This window comes from Apteryx rowi, unplaced genomic scaffold (assembly GCF_003343035.1).
Source record: "Apteryx rowi isolate R43461 unplaced genomic scaffold, aptRow1 scaffold_536, whole genome shotgun sequence".
Classification (NCBI taxonomy): Eukaryota; Metazoa; Chordata; class Aves; order Apterygiformes; family Apterygidae; genus Apteryx; species Apteryx rowi.
In genome coordinates, this window is record NW_020450801.1 from 69,278 (window position 1) to 93,521 (window position 24,244).

General features: G+C 36.6%; 1 protein-coding gene across 1 annotated transcript in view; it reads left to right on the top strand.

The window, feature by feature from the left end:
- ARPP21 (cAMP regulated phosphoprotein 21) overlaps positions 1-24,244 on the top strand; it is a 147,448-nt gene that overhangs the window by 20,058 nt on the left and 103,146 nt on the right. Inside the window, exons 2-6 of the mRNA XM_026081051.1 lie at positions 17,047-17,215; positions 18,994-19,162; positions 19,515-19,556; positions 19,901-19,942; positions 20,796-20,885. Of these exons, the coding sequence (XP_025936836.1) occupies positions 18,995-19,162; positions 19,515-19,556; positions 19,901-19,942; positions 20,796-20,885 (342 nt within the window). The 5' untranslated portion in view covers positions 17,047-17,215; position 18,994. The remainder of the gene's footprint in view (positions 1-17,046; positions 17,216-18,993; positions 19,163-19,514; positions 19,557-19,900; positions 19,943-20,795; positions 20,886-24,244) is intronic.

A 24,244-nucleotide genomic window follows, 5' to 3' on the forward strand; every position in this document is an offset into this window, starting at 1 on the left:
GGGACATCTTGGTTTTCTAAAAGGAGGAGATTTGTTGGTCAAAGCAAGTATGTTTTAGAAAGAATTTGGTTTTGTAGACTACTGTGACTAACATCTTCTGGTGCCTGCTGAGCAGGTGTCATTCAGTTGACACTCCAATGTCCTGCCTACTTGTTTCATTTTGAGTCATCAAGCAACTAGTATGGATGCTGGAGGCCAGTCTGTCTCAAATAGAACCAGCCTGCAGCACATTTCTACTCCATCAGTGCCTTGGTATTTTGATTTTGTGAGTTAGATAAATGTTTCCCAGAACGAAGATTTCCAAGAAAGGAGAAAGGCCCTTTGTTGAACCTGACAGTTGAAATTTGGGCAGTTCTATCAGATAATATCTTTTAGGAGACCATTAATCTTTCAAATTCTAACCTTTGGTTGAATAACAAAAAATGTAACATTATGCATTATTCAACAGGCCAGCAATTATGTTTGGCAGCCTTTGCACCTGTCTTTGGGCACAGTCACATACAGATGTGAAAAGCCTCAGACCTTCTATCCTTAGATCTCCGGTTAGACTATAGGCAGACTAAAACTTCTCCAGATTAAAGATAGTAATGATGAGGATAAGGATTAAAAAAAGTCAGACTGAAGAGAGGAAATGAAAAGGAGCAGTAAGTTCCCTTTCTTTTCCTTGTTCTTCAAAGATACTTCTTAGAGATAATCAGATCTTTTTTAGCCTTTTGTAGCTTTGAATTTTGAAGTTCCAGAAGGCAGTAGAGACTGAATGTCTTTGGGTTTTTGTAGGAGAAAACTGGCAAGGGAAGACTCTCCCAGTGGCTAGAATTTCCTGCCCTTTAATAATCTGTGTGTGTGTCAATAGGTAAGAAACAGAGGTAAAACACTGCAAAATTAAATATAAAGGCAAATCGCCTTGAGCCAAGAGACTTGTCTTTTTTGGAAAATGTTCTCCAAAGCTAAAAATCATAATGACTATTGAGAATTGTTGTAACAGTACTTAAAGGATTGACCAGGTGCCACTGATTTAACTACTGTATAGTCTCACAAGCTTTGTCTGTATTAGTAAGATGGAAAGAGGCTGGGCAAGTAATATAACATGCAAACTATGTGAACAACATGACAGCAGCAAATGACATAAAAGTTACATGATAATGTCTTTTCATATGGCTCCTGAGGATGGGTTAGGCCGTAGATCTTGTGTCTGTCTCTTAAGGATAAGGAGAGAGGGAATATTGCTTCCCTTCAGCTTTAATTTGTCCATCTTCAAAAATCGTTGGCACTTGGTGCTATTTTTGGTATCATATATTGTAGGCCAAAGAATTTCCCTTTAGGCACAGAAGATCTTACCTGTCAGCAAAAAATGTAAGGTTTTAAAGTTGGCTGGGAGGCATAGGTCTTTTCATGACTGGCTGCATCCTAACTGACACCATGATAAAGGAGATCTGGCCATGTTGGTGTTCATACACATTAGACTTGTAGTAGCAAGGTAATGTATAAAAGGGATAGTGGATTTACCTGGATGGCGTTTTAAAAATATATTAGTGTAAATACTGATATTTTTAATGCTTGGCTCACAGCTTTTCAAAACACCAAGCTTACTGTGGACTTAGATAATTAGAATGCATAGAAAAGATAATATTCCTCTTCCTTTTTCTTGCCTTATTTCCCTGTAGCTTTTCCTTTCTTCTCCTCCCCCCTCATTTTGAAACAAACAAGGAGATGAAGTACCAACACTCCATTAGTGCAACATTGCAGTTGAGAATAAAATTGTCAGGATAGCCACTTATGGTTCCCCCAACAATCATAACTAAGCTAAATTGCGTGTATATATTAAGGCATAAAAGTTAACATAGTATATAGCAATACAGAATATTTCTTATAGCACATTATGCATGCTGTGGGAAYCATCACTTTGGCTATCTTGACTTCTGTGTATTTAAAATCTCTGTTGAAATGTAACAATATATTTTTTTCTTCTGCATGTAAATTTTTTTCTGTGATCACTGGTGATAAAAATCAGATCATGAATGTCATTTTTGTATCCCTGTGTAATGAACTCTGCATAGCAATCAGTCCTTCTCCTTCATTTAAGGTTTCTGCAGTGAAAACTGATACAAAAAGAAATAAACATCAACATGCAATAAAATGAAAAGTCTAAAACTAAGCTTCCACTATGACCACATTATATCTTAAGAAGCAAGTTCCAAAGGATGTCCAGCATGTATTTYAGAAGAACGGATTGAAATGTTACTTTTGTAGCTTGCAGATGCATATAAAAACATATTTAAGTTGTATTTTTATTTCAAGTCTTACCATTTTACAGTCTAGCTAGTCTTTAGTTCTTGTACTGCATGTGGCTTGTGAATAGTTCAGCCAGTTCCCATGGCAAGGCTACGTCAGGCAGATGTCAAGGAGCTGCTGGGTTGCTAAAAGCCTGCCTGAATTGAGAGGAGGTAAACTCATACTGACTGCCAGAGCTAACATGACCAAGCTTCCCTGGCTGCGTAGCAAGCCTTGGTCTGTCCTCTACTCYGGTGGTGGGACTCCTGGGGATCCACTGTTGTCATCTCCTTTTCGACTCCTTCCAGAGACTCATCCTTCCTTTATCCTGTTCAGTTTGGCTCTCTAAAGTTTGGATGTTTTAGCTGTCAGCCATATGAAGATTTTCATATGCTACTTACAGAGTCTGGATGGCCTGAAACCAGCCCTGCAAGGTTCTGAGTATTTCAGCTCAGTTGAAGARGATAGCTCCACGTTCAGCATCGGCTTTACGGTTGGGCTTCAGGCTTTCAGCCGTCATCCTCTTTTTAGGACTCAGAAGAAATTTTGTATGGAGCAGCAGGATAGTTGGTAATCAACAGCAGGGTATTGCGTTTAGAGTGATCTTGTTAAATCTGCTATAATTGGAGTTGAAGTGAAGAAACCCTGTTTTTTCATGTGATTAAAATGAGATTTTTGCAGGGGCCTAAGGTACATAGGTGTCCAACTTTCTTTGGAGGCTAATGAATGTTTAAGGGTTTCTTATCATCCTGCCTTTGAGAAACTTCGGTTTAACATTGATTAACAGAGTGCTGATTTACCCTTCAAAATTTTAATAGAGATTCATTTTAGTCCCTAAGCATATGTACCACATTCACATCTCATACTGGCTAGTGGATTTGTTTCTTGTATTATGGTAGCACCAAGTAGTTCCTCTCAAGATTTACCATGATGGATGCTGGATAAACACCTATTAAAAAGTATTTTTCTCATCAAAGAAGATGCAATATGTTTTATTTTGTAGTTCTAGTTAAAATTACAAATTAGACTTTAAAATCAAGGTCTAAAAGCATTATCTGAAATATTTGAAAAGAAGCTACAGCTTTTCCTGATTTCAGAACTTTTGCAAGTGCCGATAATCTTTCATTGGTTTTGGAAGGTGTGCACTGAGACAGTAGTTATGACAGCCAAGACTTCAAGACGCCATGCTTACGGATCAAGGCAAGGTTGATTGTTAATAAAAATAAATATTTTCTTATGGTCTTAGCATAGAAGGGAGGTTTGTTTTCCATGAACTGGCTGCGTAATTCAGCAGCTAATTCAACAGCTCTCTTCAAGAGAACAAGAGTCAAAAGAGGGATAAAAAGAAGAGAGAAAAAATGCAGTTCCTTGGGCTTCTGTCTACTTAGTTCTCTGACACAAAAGATACCCCTTAGACATAACACTTGAAAGGGAGATCCGACTTCCTAGGATTGAGGTGGGTTCAGATCTCCATTCATGAGCTTTCCTCAAGGGCTTTCTGAGGATCAGGGTTTTTCTGGCATGATTCTCAACTTGGAGCAAGGCTAGCTKTGCTTGTGATGTTTCTGTGAGCTTTTAATAACTTAGGCTGTATGGTGCAGTTACATGAGTTGCTGGTGGGCCTGTTTTTGGTCCTTCCCAAATTGTGGAAATTTCCTAAAGATAAGTTACTCAGATATTTGGAGGACACCATATACCGTGCCCAGAAGTTTTCTGACTGATATGACAGCTACAGGTCTACTTGAAAATAACTTAAAGTATTAAACTTACTGCTGGATACTTTATTCTTTGAGGTACGATCAGTTTTATTAAGCAACTCTTTTTGCTTTCACATTTTTACGGAAAAATTAAACTTGTCTGGTTGCTATTTATGTTGTATATGCATAATTAAAGGTAATGCTGATTTGTAAGAGCTGTGAAAAATCATCTATACAACTTAGAATATGAGGCAATAGCAAAAAGAAAAAAAACCGTAACCCATTCAATCATGTTCAGCAAAAAGATTCCCCAGAATATCAGCCGTGTTTTAAGGAGAATATAGGGAACATTACTCTGAAATGCAGCCCTTTCTTCTTGAAGTATTTTGGAAAAATGTAAACTTTCTAAGGCGGCAGCAGAAGCTAATTTCAAATATATTTCTGTTATAAAATTATTTCTTCAGGTCCTCTCTTGGTTTGTTTCAGATACTACAGTAATTTTTATACCCTCAAGTAATTTCTCATAGTTATTTTATTGTCAAAGAGAAATTTCTCACAATAAGAATATACCACAGCATGGTATTTTAGACTGGGATTTTTTTCATTTCTACAGTGGGGTACAAGGTGGTTTATTCTTGTGTGTGAAGCTGAGACTGAGATTCTCACCTCTTTCCCTCTTATCAGTGTTTCAAATCATACAGTAGATACCTTTTTTAAAGCAACATTCAGTCAGAAGATTTAAGTTTAGGTATAGACTGTCATAAATGAAGCAAAACATACAGTAAGCCAGTTTTACTTATTTTACTGTGTTTTGCAGAAAGTTCTCTGGCAGATAACTTCTAATGTCAAAAAGAGAGACAAGGGCATAAATTCTTTCTATTGCCCCTAGATAAGTTACAGTAAAACATGCTTAGAATAAGGTCTTTTTTATTAGGAAGGCTGATTTGCAAGAAAGATCACAGTTTCTCAGAACTTGGCTTACAGTGACAGAGTGCTTATTGACTTGCCCTTTCTCATAGTTGGATCATGTTTCATCAGCCTTTGGAAGACTCGAAGGTATCAAAAGTAAGTCCTGAGGCTCAAAAGCATACTGTTACATATTAAGAAATATTGACCAAACAAATTGCATCTTACACAAAATTATGATTTCAGTTCCTGCAAGGGGAATGTCAGCCTAGACTCAAAATACAATTAAATAGGCAAAAAATATTCCATTCACAGATGGACTTTTTAAATGTTGCGAGGAAAAAACAATTCGCTAGATTATTAGGTTGAATACCTCAATAAATTATTAACCCTCCCCCCCAACAGATTCACTTATTTTATATTCAATTTGAATTTGGCATTTTCTTGTTTAAAAACCCATCAAACTCTGCCAATTGGATCAATCTACAGAGGATGCATGTACTRTATTTCAGTTTCTATCTAGCACTAGATACTCTCCTAATTAAATTAAAAAAAGAACACATGTGCCTGTTACATATTGAAATTAACTAATTTAAGAGAAGTATCAAATTCTCAAAATCAGTGGAAAGATTCTCAAGCTTACCTTGTTCAGAAGACTGTGAATCAGTAAAGTATTTCTAACCTCCTCATCAGAAATCCATAAATATTCAGTCAAATGTTTAGCTGATGTAAATGGCATATCTTATGAGTTTTTGTATGTCTGAATATTTAAGGAACTGTCTTTTGTCCATTAAAATGATTGTTTGCAATTAGAGGGTAGAATACATATTTAGAAATGTAACTAATTTGAGACTTTTCACAAGAGATACATTCTTCAAGTAGATGGACAGCAAAACTGTACCAAGGATAGTAGTCCAGTTCAGAGGCATTTAGGATCGTGCTTAGGTTGCCCGAATGTCAGTAAAATCCCTGGGCCTAACTAATAAAGTTAAGTGCCTCTAAAAATCAGTTGAGAGTAAGGCACTAAAACATTCATAATCAGCCAATATGAAATTTTAGGTAAAGAATTTAGGGCATCTGAATGTCCAAAGTACTCATTACATTCTTAAATCTTAGAGAATTTAAATTTTGAATTTAAATGAAAGCCTTCCACCCCCTCCACCCCCATCCCAAACACTGTTAAATGAAGATCCTGGGAAGAATAAAGAGACTAGCTGTTGGACTGGGACCCAAGTCTGGAAATATATCATTACTGTAGAGAATCTGTAGCATAGAGCTGTCTTTGGTATATATATATGTGTGTGTGTGTGTGTGTTTGTGTGTGTGTGTGTGTGTATAAATAAAAATTTGTCATAGTCAGTGAAGGTCCTGCACCTCCATTTTTATTCCTTAAACTTCCCTAAAATATATTCTGCTCTACCATTTTTTTGAGTTGTGCTTTATAATCAGATTGCTATTTACCCTTTAATAAGCACAGCAATAAAATATATGATGATGTGGCCATTCTGCAATGGAAATGGAATATATTGCAGATTATAAAACTTCTGTCCTGCACTTTTCTTCTGTAATTTAAATCGAAGCATTTTTAGGTCATTGATGTAGTTAGTGGTTTCTAGTGCCAAGCAAGACAGATTGTCTCACAGCAGGTAAACGCAATTTTGGATATTATGGAAGTTTTTTTTAAATCATATTTGAACTTGTGGAGACTTCAATCTGTATAACAAGATTTAAAATACTCAAAAAATACCTCACTGTTTTTGCAATTGTTGTCTAAATGTCCTTTTTGATAAAATACATATATTTTCACCTTTAAAATTTCCAGGACTTATTCTTTGGAGACATTGGCTTGAATACTTGATCTCTGCCACATATTCATTGCTCTCTTTTATTAGTTCATGTGTCATGAAGCTTTCTGGCTAGGTATATGTGGAGCAGCCAATTATATTTTTAACAAAGCTACTTAGCTCTCTTCCTCCTACATATGTCACCATTTCTTTCCTGAAAAACACTAAAAGACATCTAAACACTGTTTCTGCCTTTTCTTTTGTTCACAATATCACACAGAGCCTGGAATTACCCACTGGAAAAGGCAAACATAATGTAGAAACCACAGGCTTTCTGACAAGATATTCTCACAAGCCAAAGCTCCAAATCCACTGTATGAACTGGCACTGACATTTTTGTAAACCAGCGTTTCTGCCTTTTGTCTTTTTACTGTTGCAACTGCTTTAAAGAGGATTTTTTTCCTCTCTCTGTCCCTCAGGCCACCAGTGTAAAATACTGAACTTGTGTGTGCTCTGTTTTTACAGCTTTGGTTGCTTGCTTGCTTTGTTTCTTTTTGGAACTGATTGCACTGTCTAGTATATTGTGCTGTTAATGAAGAAATGTAATGTATATCAGTACGTATTTTAAGATGAGTATTAACATAGAAAGCGAGCGCTCTAACAATATTTTTAGAGGCAGGTAAGGGAATTGATAAGAGACCTAAATGTTAATTTCTTTGCTCTTTCTACAGGTGAGCATAAGCTGAGGATGTTTGTCRCTTAAGTGGTTAGAGCATGATAAAGAAATACCGGATGATTTCATTAGATTTTATAACATTCATTTCGCCATTTAGCATTAGCCATGGCAATGTAGCCATTTTAACTTCTAATTTATAGTTATAATTAGCTTTTTTTCCTTCATTTTTTTAACACAGCATGGGACTATAAAGTATTGAATACAAAGTATGGCATGTTTAAGGCTTCTTTTTGCAACCTGTTGTATTTGTCACTTAGTTGCATTTCCTGAGACCAGACAAAATGGGACCAGCAAAATGGGATTTATATATGTATATAAAACGTAAATATATATAAAATATAAAAATATTTATGCATTTATATATATTCATAATTTATCTATAGTTTTAGGACTAAAATTACTAATGTCTCTGCCTTAATTTTCTTTTTCATCAGAAAGGCATCAAACAGAAAACTGTGGGACTCATTTGACAAGGAAAAGAAAAGTGATCATGCTCAGGAAATTCAAAGTTCAAAACAGGGTGAATCGCTAAATTGAACTGAACATTGGCAAAATCTTGTCTATTCCTTTTGCAAGATTTTAGACAAAACAGTTGAAATTTAGCAAAATTAGCTTACTTAATGAGATTTTGTCTCTATGAACTGTTGTCAGCGGACTTTGAATGTTATGGGCTGAAACTTTGTAGCATTGCTCTCCTAAGTCTATTAATATCCAAGAAAGCAAACAAATAAGCATTTATGTTCCAAACAGGAAGCTCTGGGAACATGGGCTTTGGTAGTGTACTGGATCCTAATCAAACTTTTGGCCTCTCGTTTTATTGTCTGATAAACGCATTCAGAGTGACACTTTAGGGACGTTCCTGGGTTGATAAAGATGAAAACTTAGTTCTGTGAATGCTATACCTAATGAAGCCTGGCTTCCCTCAGGTTTGTGTCTCATGGTTGATAGGCTGCCTGCTTAATATAAATTATWTATTATACTAAACCTGCAGCCCGAGGTCCTCCTCAGACAACTGAGGGAATATAAACAGGAAAAAGAAGTCCTGAGTGTGTTCAGTTCAGAAAGATCTTTAATCAAAATCACTACCCCAGTGAAACCTTTTGGGAAGAAATGTTGCCTGTGAAGTGAATTCCCTTAAAAAATGAGGCAAAAAATAGTAAGGTGAGATTTTGGGAGTGGGAAAACTTAAAAACTGGAAAGGCAAACTTCTTCCCTGTTCAACAGGGTAACATTCTTTGCTTTTTGTTTAAATAAGCATATTTTATCAATTATGACACCTAAAGCCTCTATGATGCTTTATTTTTTTTGACCATGAAGAAGGTATCTGATAATAACAGAAAAAACAGAAATGTGTTAAATATATAATATAATGAGATTCTATGGAGATTATATTATTTTCTGCGGACTGAGCTGTTTTACTACTGGTGATAAGGATTCGTGGAGATTTGATTTGATAGAATTATCAGATGAAGAGATATATTTGCCCATTTTTCTGTAGGTGGTAATAAGACAAGTCTGTAGTCACTTTAATAGAGACAAACCAAGGGGCCTGACAGACATGACTGAGAATTAAACCAACCAGATGACTAGGCTGTGCTGGAAAAGCTTCACCTCTTCATATACGTACATTGTTTCTTTCAAAGTCAATATTAAAAATTAAAGTAGGCTTTCCAAATAATAATGACTGAAAATCTGAAATTCAGATTGATGCATGCACGTATCAAGTGTGCCTGGTCATAATGTACGAAAGGAGCATGGCAAGATGTCAGAGGGCATCTATTTATGTGCATGTCAGAGTCCCTTATAAAATAATCTCATACTGGGAATCTCAAAGGCTCTAGTCCTTGTTGCCTTTGGAAGTGAAGATTTAAGCTGTGACTACACAAATTGATTGGAATATGAGCTTGAAAACTTACTCTGTATTCAAACAAGCTTGGTACCCATTGTCACATASTATGGAGAGTATAATCTTTCAGTTTCTGAGTACCAAAGATAAGTGGGGGGAGAATATCTCTTTCCTAGGATCTCATAGGCGTTCTTATAAAACCTTATATAGATTTATAGATTTTTTTTTTCCAAGAAAGAATAATGATTTTTCTTTAGCTGCAGGCTAGTTTTATTTCAGAATATGGTATTAGGACAAACAGGAATAACAACTATGTTTAATTCCAGTAAGTAGAAGAGACTTTTGGAGGTAAATAACACCTTTTTTCTTTTAATTCTTACATGAAAGCTTTTTGCTGTTCTGCAGTCAGTGTTTGTCTGCTAGGGCAATTCTAGTGGTAAAGCACAGGTCTGTTACATCAGCATAATGCTGCTTTGCTGTTAGCAATTACTTTCTTTCAGGGTTTGTCAATTAAGCTAATGCTGGTGAAAATACACCTAATTTGTCAAGAAATGGCAGGATGAAATATAGGGGCCATTATATAAATTTGGAGAGAAAAAAGCATCAGGGAAAGAGTGGATGAGACTTGGGTACTTGGTTCATTCCTGCAGTGCTTTCATTCTGGGTATGGATTTGTCCACTGGTGATGCTTGAAAAAATGTAAAGCAGGGAATCATGAGCCATATGTCATCTTTGTCCCGAGTTATACAATACATTTTGCTTCAGAAGAAGCTGTCCAAAATGTTTTGTGCAAAGAGTGTGGTTCGTAGTGTACAATTTTTTTTTTTCCCTTGGAGTCTACTGGCTTGTGTTTTACACATTTACCTATTAGTGAACGAGGAGGCATCATGGTTTAGCTGGTCACTTCTCTATCACTCGAAGTCTCTTTAGACTGAAATTTTCAAAGGCATATGTGCTTTCAGTATGGACTTGTGGTTTGCTAGTAAAGTCCTTAAGCTTTGGGAAGAACTGAGTAAAGAAATAAGTGAAGCTGAGCTTATAGTTCCTGTGTGTAAGGCAAAATGGATTTATTCTGTGGTTACCTGAGAGAATAAAAAAATCTAATAGAAGGCATCAAAGGAAGAAAGGGTAAGGAYAGTTCGACTTGGAGAAACAAATGTTTCAAGAACTTTTGCGTTAAACTAAGATATACGTATTGTGTTCAAACTAAAATAAACATAAGCCATATATTCTTTTTATTTCAGATTTCATTATGTGTAACAGTGTATCTCAGTGTATCCCAAACAACTTCTATTTTCTCAGCTAGAACATGGCTGGGTACCTGTAGTCCTGACACTTTGTCTGTGACAGCTCCTGGACTCTGCAATAGGTCTGACTGAAGTAAGTGCTGATGAGACCCCTCTGTGGAGAACCCGGGATAAAGTACATTGTGTTATATATCAGCATTTCATACTGAAATGATAATTATGCAGGTCTTGGGCCTCCAAACACCTATGGAAATCTCATTCAAAGAATCCATGAGACGGATTACACTCTGGCAATAAATTAATTATATACCTGATGTATTACTGTGCATTTTGAGGTGCTTTTCTCCCTCTTCCCTCCAATTAAGATACAAAACCATTCTTTTGACTATCTAGAATTAAAACTTCTGTGGCACTCTGCAAGATAAACTAGAGGATTGCAACCAAGTCTAAGTTGTGGAATTTATTCTGCTGAAATTCTTTCTGTGGTTGCAATTGCTTATGGCATTCATTGTCTTAAACTGGTTTTCATATTTGTGAAATCAGATCTCCTTTAGTACATTTGCCACCATGCATCAGCAGGTGAAGGAACTTCTGTGCAAAGCAGCATGCAGTCCTTCTGGAAGAGAAGCATGGGAGAAATATAAGGAATATTTGGAGCAGATCCTCAGTTGATATAAATTAGTCTAGATGTAGATAATAATGGAACCTGTCTAAGTGATTATTAAAAGAGGTGTCACAAGAAGAAAAATTTTGAAGAGGACTATGTAATATGATTACCTTTGATAGCTGAGAAGTAGACCTGGTGATCTGAGATGAGTTTCAGTTTGTTTTTCCCTTTGAATTGTGTATTTGCCTATATTCTTTATTGTTTTCATTACAGAAGTTGAGAAAGATGACTTCTGTGTATTGAGAGGAGACTTCTGTGAGAGGATAGCTGGGAATCACTGTGTGTCTGTACATGGAATCACAGGAACTATGCTGTTTGCCACCAACTGAGAGTGTGGCCAGTTAGGTTTAATGCTTTTGATTGTAGAGAAATTTGTCACGTTTATGTCTTAGAATTGGTACCTGCGTTTGAAATGTGCAACACTGTGTTGAAGACTGGGCCAAAACAAACAGCTCATTCCCAGGGCGCTGCTTTGTATACTTGATTGGTTTATTAAAAGTTTGGGTGTTATTTGGCTCCCAATATGCTTATGTGACTGACATTTATTAGCCAGATTGTTCAAAGCCTTATGATCCTGGAGGACTTTAAATGGTCATCATGACAGATGAAAGAACAGTTTCTTGAGTCTTTTCTTAAGTATTAAAACAGGCTATCGCTATAGGCCACGTATATTTATTTTCCTGGATTAAGCTTCTAGCTTTGCAAAAATATAACAAGCTAGAGGGAGTAACATTGTTATTCCTTGGCTGAAAATGATGACATTGATGTGAGCCCTTCTGACAGGGGATTCAAGTAGAAAATATTGGTGGCAATCCATTAGGAACATGAGAATCCTTTTGAAATACGGAATCAGGTGTAAACCATAAAAAATTGTTTAATTCCTGGATTGGTTGTTACACTATTCTCATCCCTGCTGTCATTTGTAAATATCGGATTTCATTGCGGGTTGGAAGAAAAGCCAGTGCTATTCCTTCTGCATTCTGAGGCAGAGATTTCAGCTGGGATACTGTTACTCACATTTATTTTCCTTTTTCTTTTTAAAAGACAACTGGGTGTTTCGCAGGATCTGAAATCTGATCCAGAATGTTTCAGTCCATCCAGCTTATCTCATGTTTGACCATCATTGCAGCTGGTGGTTGTGTGCTGGCCCGCGTGAAGTGGGTTGGCGGCCATAGCAGTGCTCTTTGTGCTCAGATGCTCGTGGCGCTGCAGCTCCGTAGCAGAAAACTGGCCTCTGCTAAATGACAGTCTCGGTTGAAGTGCCAACACTAAATAAGTCTGAATAACCCTTTACATGCAAAGGTGCCTGCAGCATCTAGGAACAGAAAACAGAGACAATGACTACAGCTATTTTTGTAGGGACGATAGAGAGGGGACAAAGCGAAGACGAGACAGGGTAGGAAATGAAATAAAGCTTCAGACATTAATTTTCTTCTAAAATATTCATTGTCTTTGTTTTTTAAGGTCTCATCTTCAGTCTTTTAAAAGTCACTGAATGCATAGGATTCCACAGACCTTTCAGAGCTTTTGGGTTTTTTTTTTCATATTAAGACTGAGTCTTTCAGTGTGAGAACTGGCATGGGTTATTCATATCCTGCTATGTGAATATCCAGCAGCAGACTCATCTCCCAAGTACATACATGTATTTCTGTGGAAAACATGGAAAACAGAGAGGGAAAGCACACTATTGTCAGTCTAATGATGTAGGTCCTGAAAACTATGACTGATGACTGATTAGTAGTGTGTTCAAGATAAAATTCTAGGATTTATTTTATTTAATTTTGGGTGGTTTTTTTTTTTTTTTTTGAACAATCGGGTTTATATTTGGAAGCTTTCCTTTGAAGTCATAGAGACTTGAAGCTTTTGTTTTTAATGTGAAACCTGGGATTTTCATAGAATTGCTTGATGCCAGGAACTGGAGCTTTTAAGTAAATGTCAAATAATGGGAAGTTCATGCTTTAAACCACAAGAGTTTGGCAACATTGAGGGCAGTGTGCACTGATAATCTTAAAACAATGCTATAATCCATTTCCAGTGGTTTGCAGGAATCTGATGAGTTAATTAGTAAAGATAGCAAAGCTATCTTTGTATGTCTGAATCATGTATGTATTGCGTAGCAGAAACCATGACTGACTTGACCTCTTTTTGTCGTGGGAGGTCCTCGGTATGTTCAGAGGTTTGAAATATACTCCAAAATCCTCCTATCCACCTAGTTCTAGCATATGGCTTGGTGTCGTGAGCCATTTTTGCGAGTGGAGAATCATCACAGGATGAGAAGGATCCTAACATGTCAGTACTGTCTACACCAGCCATTTTTCAGTTCCAGTAGCCATTCAGCTGCAATGATTTTGCTTTTTTGCTCAGCAGCTTTATTGCAAGGATATACCTGAGTTTCGCTCTTGCAGGATTGTACCCTGCGTGCCGCTGATGATGGTTAGGAGTAGTTTTTGCTTCACAGGATGCAATATGTTGCTTGGCCTTAAAACCTGCTGATCATCTCTTCTGGGAGGATACTTGTTTGGGGTATAAGGATCTCAAAATTCCTGCTTCAGTGACTATAATATATTTGATGCCCTTGACACCTTCAAGGTAACCCCTGATGCATAATCCTGAAATGGCTGTCTCTCCTGTGGTGGGCTTTTTCTGATTGTCACAAGTCTCTCTGTTTAATTTCAGTTGATTGTCACCTATCAGTTGCTCATTGAGGAGGGTTTTTTTAGTGTTTTTGCTCATGTTGCTATTCTGCACAGCTTTCTTGACAGCTCTTCTTCTGGGCATAGTTTTTAAACTCTTGCATTAAATTATGTGTATTCCTTCCTACAGACTTTTCTTGGAGTCTGCGTGGTATGTGTTACATAAATGCACACAACCGTACATGCCTTGCTCCATCCCTTTCTCTTTGAGCTCTGGCAGTATCTGCTCCAACTCGGTAGTGCCCTCAGCTTCTAAAGTGAAAATCCCATTAATAAACAAAATAATTTAAGAAATACCAGCATTTCCATCCCAAAGCATATGCTGATCAGCCGGTGCTTCTAACTTCTTTACTTACCAATTCTGTAATGTCTGTTAAAGTGGTTCTACAAACAGCCTGGTGGACATCCTTGTTTTCTCTGTTTACTCCTGTGTGGGATACCAAGTTGCTTCAAGGAATTGAAGGCTTAGATTTTGTTGCAAGCTCCTGTAGACCATTTCTAAGATCCCAACATCTGTATAAGATTTTGCTCACTTAGAAACTGCAGGGGTTGTTGCTAGGCAAAAATAACCTTCCCTGTTTCCACCTGAGGATCGAAAACACAACTGCATGTGTTCCGCCGCTTGTGTCACTTCAGTACCTGAAGGTTTGACAGTCAAATCATTGCTGACATTTCTGTTGATCTGCAAGAAAGAGAATAATCAAGTATGTTTTTCCATAGCAGCGCTGTTGCTGCAGGACTGACAATAGTGAAATGTGTGTTCATCACTGAATAACCAGATATCCTGGAAACATGCAAGGAACAGCTATGTATTTTGAATTAGAATGTCTCACTTTTTATGGATATTTGGTGACCAATTCCTTTTTGCTATTTATACACTCCCTGAAGTATTTTATAGAAATATGAGTCCCTTTTGAAAATCCACCCAAACAACCAGAAGTGTATTTTACGTATTGTAATATGTAAAAGATTAGTCATCACTTATATATTGCCTAATGAAGGAGAAGGAAATTTATATTGAGGGAAGAGAGAAAAGCTTGACTGTAAGTGCTATATGTCCCAGCTCTTCTTTCATTATTTTTGGGTTTTGGCCAGAAGATAATTATAAAGGATTTTTTTAAATCATCCTAAGAAGCATTGTCATTGCAGGTTTGAAAAATGCTAGCTGCACACTATAAGTTTCTTTTTCCACTTGCTTATGTGTTCTTGGGGAAATTTATGAATCTTTTGTTTCAGTTTAATATTGTATGGTCTTCTCATAATTTGCCAATGAAAAATTAGGTTGGCATCAGGGATGTTAAGTGCAACAGTGTGGGAAGTTCAGTTTATAAAAAATACATCTTTGGTAAAGCATGATAAGATTATTTTGAGCATCTGTGGCACAGGCCCAGAAATGTTGTTTATGGGAGTCTTGGCAAATCCCTCCGCTTGCTGGATGTGATATCCTTTGCTTGGTTGGTTTGTTGTCTGTTTTTTGTTTTGCTCTGTTTGTTTATTTTATGAATAGTTAATTCACAACACATGGTAACACTGAAGAATCCTGWAATAATTTGTGTCTCAGCTTTGGTATAGCTATCTATTTCTCAGGTTTGAGCTTTTAGATTTTGCAGTGTTGTACCTCCTGGCTGTTCTTTTTCCAGGTGAAAATGCAATATACTGCATTTCCTTCCCACCCCGTGCTCATTTTGAAGTGCGGGGATGCGGAATAATGGAAGATGGTTATGAGGAAAGGTTCTAAGAAGTCAGTTGTTTTTTATTTTATTTTTCTTTTTCCTGGGATATTGCCTCTGTGAAATATAGTTGCATGTGCTTGAGATGTAGTCTTTCATATTTTGTTGTTTTTGCCACTCATCACCGTCATGTTGTGGATCCTGTAAGTGCATTTTTCTATGAGATATTTCTGAAAATGTCTTGTTAGGTATACAAAAAAGTGAGTGAGAAGACATACTTTGTATTATTTTGTAAAAATTATTAAGTGGTTTGAAGAGAGGAAATATTTTTATGTATATAAATTTGCAGGATGGTAGAAGTTTATATAACCGTATGTTCTTTGCCTCCATGTGCCTGAGATTCTGGAGAGAGCAGAAGTTGATTTTATGAAATGTTAAATTCCATTTCTGGCTTATAAAGTTTGGGAATGTTAATGTTATGAGCTGCAATGCACTGTCGCATACTGTACAGCGTTTCATGTGTAATTTAAAATGTGCATCAGAAACAAGGAGTCTGTTAGAGTTAGGTCATTTGCAGCTCGACCTTTTTTACCCCCCCCCCCCCAAGCAGAATAGTGCGTATTTCTTCCCCTTGGCTGTTTTTGTGTATTTGCACAAATTGCCTCAACATATGCATATTTATACATATGCAAGGTTTCAGAAGGCAACAGGTTGTTTCAAGGCAGTTCAGCACATGGCTATAGTTTGTGAATAGGTCAGACATTCCAAAATGCTCCTCTTCTGTTTGACGAGTTATTCTGCTCGCAAACACGATTCTGATGCACAGCATCTACTGCATTGCTGAGGCAACGCTTTTTTTCAGGTTTACGTTCTGAACTATARCCTGGAAGTGTCCTTTTTTCCTCCATGATGCCTCAGAAGGAAAGTTTTTTTTCTTGTTGTTTGTCGCGGGATAGGATTTCTTCCTTTTCCTCCTCCCATTCTTGATCATTTCAACTTTTGCTCAGCTTATTAAATCAACATCTGAATTCACTGCCCTGGTAAAGGAGGTCACTTTCCTAAAGCACCCACCTAACTTCTTTTTCAATATTGTTGGAATACTGAAACTTTAATTGGAGCTGAAGCTGTAGTTAAAAAAACAGACAAGTCCTTTTTGCTCATGCCCTCATTGATTTCTGTTGAAACAAACAGATGAGCTTATATATAAATATGTATGCATGCTTTTTTTTTTTAATGAAAAGTGCTGGAATTCACTAAAAAAGGTTAAAATTGAAGTGAGTAATCTTCAGTGCATAATGCAATTGTTAATTTTAGCTCTTTGCGTAGGAGCTGTTATGACTTGAACAGCCGGCTCTAGCCTTCATTAGAGAAGAAGCAGGCAGTTTTGAGACAGGTGGAGCTGGATCAAGCTGTGAAAGTGATTTGCTTGAAACTGGTCATTAGCCTTAGAAATCTGGTCCTATCTATTGAATCCTTAATCCTACCATGATTATTACCCTTATTATTATTTACTTTTCGTCTCTTTCCAGGTTGACAATGATCCATCAAACTCTCTGAAGGGCCAGCATGGAGATTGGCATTCTGAACTGTTAGTGGGGACATGGGACTCACGTTGTCATTGATCATTTGCGTGGACTTACCCAGCGAAGAGCAACAGAAGACTCTAGAAAGACAGCGGGAATTATAGCAGTTTTTCAGGTAAATGCCTCCTTTGTTGTAGCTAATAATTTCTGGCTGTGTTTTTGTGAACATCGTGTAAGCGCATAGAAGAGCTACAGAGATAGTATGTACCTGAAGAACTTGTGCATGTGTGCATGCATTTTTGATGTAAGCCCTTAAGAAATTTAAGATTATTTAACAGAGCAGTTTCAGTTCCTATCATTCATTGTGTTTTGAAATTTCAGCAAAGCAGTTGAAGTTTCAATTGTAACTGCAGAATAGCCAATAATATTATCCTTCTTGGGGGGGAGGGCATAGGAGGAATGAGAATAACTCAAAGCTTAAATTGTTTACTGTGACCTAATTTGCAAGCTAAATACTCAAATTGATTTATTTACGATATGTATAGTTTCATATTTTGCAAAATCCACAGTCCTTCTCAAAAGAGAAGATAGTGTTTTAATATATTATGTAGGAAAAAATTTAATATTTTATTTACTTATTGTCAAAAGAAAAGCAAAAATTCGAATAAGTAGGGTTTTCAAACTTAGCATCTTTTATTCTTTCAGTTAAACAAAATATAGTTTAAAAAATTGAAGGTAAGTGATACCAGAGCTGTTGAATGTTAATTACAAACTGTAATTTAAAAAAAAAAAAGAAAAGAACACGCACACATGACAAAGTGTAGTTTTGCTTAATAACCACAGTTTCCCTGTTTCACTGTTAAGAAGTGGCGAGCTATTCCAAAGTCTATTTTTGAAATAGCTCCCCTTCTCTTCTGCAGTTATTTTTCCTGAAGATACATTTTAAGCCAATGACGGGGAGAGTGAAGTTATTCATGAGTCTCATTTGACAACTGATCAGTGGGGGGAGGCTTGGAGAGGGAGTTGTAGAGAGGAAGAGAAAAAATAATAATAGGCTTTAACTTTGAAAAGCCTTTAAAGCTTCTGTACAACAACCCATTGTGAGATGAGAGTAAATGCAGTTCAGTTAAGATATCTTCATTAGGAATACCTGCCAAAGGCTTCCTGTAGGATTTCCGTAGTGCTGGATAGTGACATGGGGTTTGGGAAGAGGCTTATGATTTTAATGATGGAGCGGTCAGTTTGATGTCTGAAAATGTTGACCCCGAGAGCTTTATTGCCAAATTTAGATTTTGTGTTTATATTGAATTATTACCTCTTCAACTGATGGGGTTTTTTTTAAACCAGTAATGAATGCCATGGGTTTCTTCTATGTACAAATCCATGGCTGAGTGCTGAAAACCTACAGTATCCTTGTTGGCCCTTGTTTTTTATTTTGTTTTTGTTTGCTTGTTTTTCTTTTATTTAAAAAAGAAAAAAAGGTCTAGAGGAGGAGAGCGCTGACGTGCCTGTGAGCTGCACATATCAATGGGTCCTTCTCTGCCAGATGCCTCTGAGCATTTTTGAGAAGAGTCCCTCGCCTCCCCAGCTGCACCTCTGGAGGGCTTGGGGATGCGCAGGGAGGTGCAGGGCTGGGAAGCACCTTGCCTTAAGCCTGTTTTCCACCAAGAACATTTAGATCAGAGCTGTGTTTGTTTACCCTGACTCAATTCTGCTGTTATCCGATATTGTTGATTCACTACATCTCTTCAGCCGGAGTGTGCATAGCTTTCAACTCTTGAGCTGCTTATTTTGGTTTGTTTATCAAAGGAAATGAAATGACTTGGGAATTAAAAACAAAAATTCACCCTCAGTATTTTTGTGTGTGTGTGTGTGTGTATGTGTGTATGTTTGTGTGTGATATCTTGACCTTTCAGGTCACCAAATCTTGTTACTTTAGTTTCTGTCTGGAAGAATGTCTGAGCAAGGTAAATTGAACCAGGAGACAGCAGAGGAAGCTGTGAAAGAGCAGGAAACTGCCATCTCCGAAGCAACCTCAGACAACTGTATCCTCAATAAATCTGAAAGCTCGGAAGTAGAGGAAAAAGAGGAGAAGTTGAGTGATGCCAAGACGGAGCTGCAGGTAAGACAGGAATAGTGAATGGCTGCTTTAAACGTCAGTGTGTTACTATTGCCTTTCCATTTCTATGATCCTTTCCACCTGGCTACATTTCCTATAGTCTTCTCTAATAATTTGAAACTGATTTTTTTTTTCTCCCTGTAAAATAAATGTTATTTCATTTGCTTTTCAAGCTATTTAAGCTGCTATTCATATTATTAATTTTTCTGAGAAGTTAATTCCTAGACATCTGTGCTAAAAGTTGGTGAAATATTTGGCTGTTTTTCCTTTTGGAGGATTTATAAAACTACCTTGATCTCATGAATTTACAGGTAATATTAATGAATAAATACTTAATGTGTGGTTTGGTTTGTAGGTGTTACTGCCAACAAAAAGTTGTTATGCAAAGTTTAAGAAGGTAATTTAATAATAGGACTTCATTGATTTAGGAATTTTGATCCTTTTTGCTCAATTGAATATAAAACAAAGGGAGAGACTACAATTTAAGAGGGATTTGGAGAAGAAGAGTATTTACTTAAGTATATCTCTTCTTGTATTTTTATTACATGCAGAATTACAGGACACTGCGCAGTCTGTGTGTTGGTTTTCCTTGCTTTCCAAACTGGGTTTGGGAAAGTTGTTTTTGCAGTCAGCACATGATAAAATTTTAGGAGTGATTTAATCTCTGTATTTATTGGTAATATTCTGGCAATGCACATTTTTCACTGAATTGATAAGTGCTTGTCCTTTTTCTGTACCCAGAAACGAGGTGCAAACCAGAACCAGCAGAAAAAGAGATCTAAGGTGAGGGTCTGTCTCTATTTGAAATTGCATTCTGAGCTGCCATGCTTGGATAAAGAGCTCCATTCAAATGTCTGTTTGCAACTGAAATGATGGCCTTTCATCAGTTGTTTTGGGGGGTTGTTTTGTTTTTTTGTTTTTGTTTTTTTTCCTTTTACCGCATAATCTTGTCTCACAAAGGCAGAGGAGTGCCTCTAGAAGTGATGTGTCTGGCTTCCCATTATTTATCCATCATATTTTATGCTACTGGGCTTGCTATGTACTTGCAAGGGTAGACAGCATATGTGCTTGTATGTGCCACTGGGGAAGGAAAAAGCTCATTCCTTTTGCTTTAGAAATTAACATTTTTGTTTGAATTTTATTTAAATGAAATATTCTGACTTCAAGGAGCAGAGACTGCCTAGCTCTCTTCCTCCCAGTCACCTTTTCTTGACATAGGAAAAAATGCTTCTTTGGAATATTCCAAGTGCAGATCCATAAAACTTACATTTTATTGTCCACATTCAGGTCTGTTGCTTTTGGATACCACCAAGGACCCAGAAAAAATCCTTTGGGTTTAACTTCATGTTGGATTAGGTTTGGTGTTGCATTATTTGTTCTTTGCTTTTATCAGATTTTCTGGTGGAATTAAATGAACTATAGCAGAAACGTTTAAAAGCAAAAAGAAACCTTCTACCTTCCCTATGTGGCAAATGGCTCATTGCTCTGAATCATTTTCTGTCTGCATCTAAGGCAGATATAATTTTGCTGGCTGAGTAGGCAGGTAGTTATTTGCAATGTTTAGAATTAGCTGGTGCATGGAGACTTGGGGTCAGTAGTAGTTTTCTTTGTTTTCTTTTCTTTCTCTCTTATTCAGTCAGGAGCTAAAGGAAAACTCGTCCGGAGTCTTGCTGTGTGTGAAGAGTCGTCCCCTCGCCCAGGAGCAGAAGGTCTTCATGATAATCAGGTACATTTACAATCATTGCCGTTAGCTGCATGGTTGACCTCCAYGTTCAACTGCATGATTATGTAACTTAATTGGGCATTTAACAATATCTTTTTTGGGGGAAAAATTACATCCGGCAATGCACACGTTTTTATGAAGTTATCTGGCTTAGCGTGAACTTTATTTTGAAATATCAAAGTAGTTTTACAGTATGTCACAGGGTATTGTTTGCTTTTTTTTCCAGACCCCCTGAAAATTTCAACAAATGGAAAAGAATTCAAAAGAATTCAGATTTTAAAATTAAAAAATAGTAACTAACAAAAAGAATATTAAAATGTTCTTTTCTGTAAGGCTATCTCTTTCGAGGCTACACCAGATAAAGTTCTGAATAYGCTCTGTTTTCTGGTTCCTCTGAGACCCAGTTTATATCGCTGTCCCTACCTTACATAAAATACACAGGTCCTTCACACTCTAACCTACCTTGGTAGAGCCAAGGGTGCCTCATGCTGAGTGGAATTCATTTTCTAAACACTTGGCGTAGACTTTCCAGTATAGAAAAGCATGTATATGAATTCATCTGTACTGACAGTGTTGTGTGCCACCCCACACCACCTCACCTAGATATTCTAGTACTGGTGATAGTCTTTGTAGACTCACTTTGAAAAACAAAAAAGCAAAACTAAAAATACGCTTTTTTGTTTGCCTGGTAAGAGAAAGACTTCAAAAATCAAAACCAAAATAACATGAGCACTGCCTGTAATTTATAAGATGTATGTCTGCAAATGAGATCTGCCATAGAGAGAGTTTAAGCAAACGATTTCTGTGAGCCTAGCACAAACACAAAAAATCACATGTAAGTGTACTTTCTTGCAGTTTCCTCTATTGACTTGAAATGAAACAAATTCGACTCTCCTCTGGGCTTATAAGTATGGAGAGGTTTTTTTATTTTTTTATTTTTCTTTTCAAAAGACCAAAAACAGGGTTGTTTAGCAGGGGGATGTCTACATGTTCTACTGCTCTACAATGAAGCTTATGCAGTAGATAGGCAGGTTATTTTATCAGTTGTTTTGTTGTAGGTATATGCTTTAAGCTTGACTTGCGTTACTAAAGATGCGTGGCCTTTGTTCTGCTTTTATTTGTATTTTCTATTGTTTAATGGACAATGAAAAGGAGAATAATATAAAGAGATTGTATTAAACATCGCATGGTAGTTTATAATGTACTGCACAGGACATGTATTAAATGTCAGTGAGACTGGCAGGCTTTGAGGTAAAATTCCTCTCCAGATTGCACCCTGATGCCAGACAGAGGAGGGGTTCCTTTTGCACACAGTCTCTGGTCATCCCTGATTTTGACCAGGTACGACAAACGTTTCTTTGACCATGTCAAAACATTTGCGAGAGATAAAATGCCTCCCTGGGCCCCAGTGTCTGTCTCCGAAAGGCAGTTGGCTTGGCATAATGAGTTAGAGAGGAGCTGCGTTTTGTTCTCGCTGACCTCTTCCTGGTGAATGCAGCTCAGCTTTGCAATGGAAAGCTGGACCTGCAGTCTCCTCCTTGGACTGGCTGAAGGATACAGGAGTGTTATGCCAATCAAAACACTTTTTGCTTTCATTTTAGAGGAGAAAAAGCCTATTTTCCATTTGGATCTTTTTTTTTAATTATTTTATTTTAATGGTTTACAAGCACAGGGAATTAATTACCAGAGAATGTACAGTACATTGCCAGAACTACAGAGTATGGATTGTACTGCAAACTTGATGTTTGTATTTATATTTGAATACTTGCCTTCATTTTCCTGTGTAGGAAAAAAAACTTGTTTACCTGTATTACTTGATCTTGAACGCTTACCTGATGGTTTACTATGTCCTTATTTAAAAGGAGTGTTGCCTTTAATGTTATACTATTGACCTATAAGTGTATTATTGCAACTCGAACATTTATTTTGTTGTTTGCTATACTTACCTTGTATCAATGTATTTATTAACACTGTATTTTATTATTGAGAAAAATCAATAAAAATATAACAAAATATACAATAGATTGCTTTCACGACTCTACAGCCCTTTTGTGTGTTTCTTCTAGTGCAAGCAAATATATTAGTATGTTATATGTAAACTAGTAGATACTATGTGTTCATATGTGTGCTTATGTGCAAAGTCTATCGTTTTTCTTTTCATTGAAATAAGTGCATTTTAACAGCCACTTTAAAGCTTAGGATTGATGTCCTGAGAATGGAACGGCCAGTTACATTTTTCTCCTCTGTTTTGAAAAGCTAATGGCACAGTCGCTCTACTTTGGGCAGTGCAGGGAATCCAGAGTTATCCTTTGGGGTCTTTTGGCAGTGGTTCATCCAGAGTTTGTTGTTTGAATGAAAAATTGAACTGCCATTTCAAGTGAAAGAAAGCAGGCATAATGTTATGTTAGTCCTTTGAGTCCTCTGAGCAGGTTAGCAAACATTTTTCTATGTATCCTTATCTCAAGTGACCAGGAATTCCCGCTCTTTCCCTGTGTACACTCAGTTTTCAGTTAATATTTTCATCCAAAACTAACAAAAGTGGGGATTAAGGACAGTAGTTCAGGTTAATATTTTGGCTCTAGGGCTTTGTCTCTCTTTTACAGTGCTTTTTATCTCAAGTCTACTATACCGCATTTGAGCTTCATAAAAGAGTAGATAATGACTAAGCTGAGAAATTATTCAATTTCTGTCTTACTGTGGCATGTTTATGCTGATAAGCTTGTTCTGTTAGGCTTTTGTCTTACATGTGTTGTGGTGGCTGATTCACAATTAAAAAAAATTAAGAAATCTAAAATCTATAATAATTACTGAAGGCATCATTTGAATTCAGAATGATCTGGTTTCTTAAAAACACCCCATAGTTTAAAGTTTTGTATTTTTGTATGCTGGCATTCTTTGGAAAAATATGATGGAAGAGAATTTACTAGCATGCAAGAAATTCTGGTTTTCTCCAGTATTGGTAAATTTAGATTTCATTTACATGATGGCTGAAATTTATCAGGCATGCAGGACTCATATATTAAAGAAAACTGTGTTACTGGGGAGTTTTGCAACAGCTTAAATCAAGTATGCATTTTTACACATTTAAACATATAGTATTGTTTTGGCCATTTTTCTTCAAAAGAATATGCATACCGACATATGTGTCTTTTAATTTTGTACAATCAGATTCTTTTCTTTTGAAGTTATAATGATATTATTTATATATTTGAAGAAATACCAATTTCTCTTTTGTTGAAACAAAAAAACAATATAAAGTTTTATTGTAAGTGGGGAATAACAAGTTATTAGAAGCAAATCCGAAAAGGCAAGCTAGCATGAATTCTCAGTTTTAATTAATTTTTTCTTCTTAAACTGGAGCA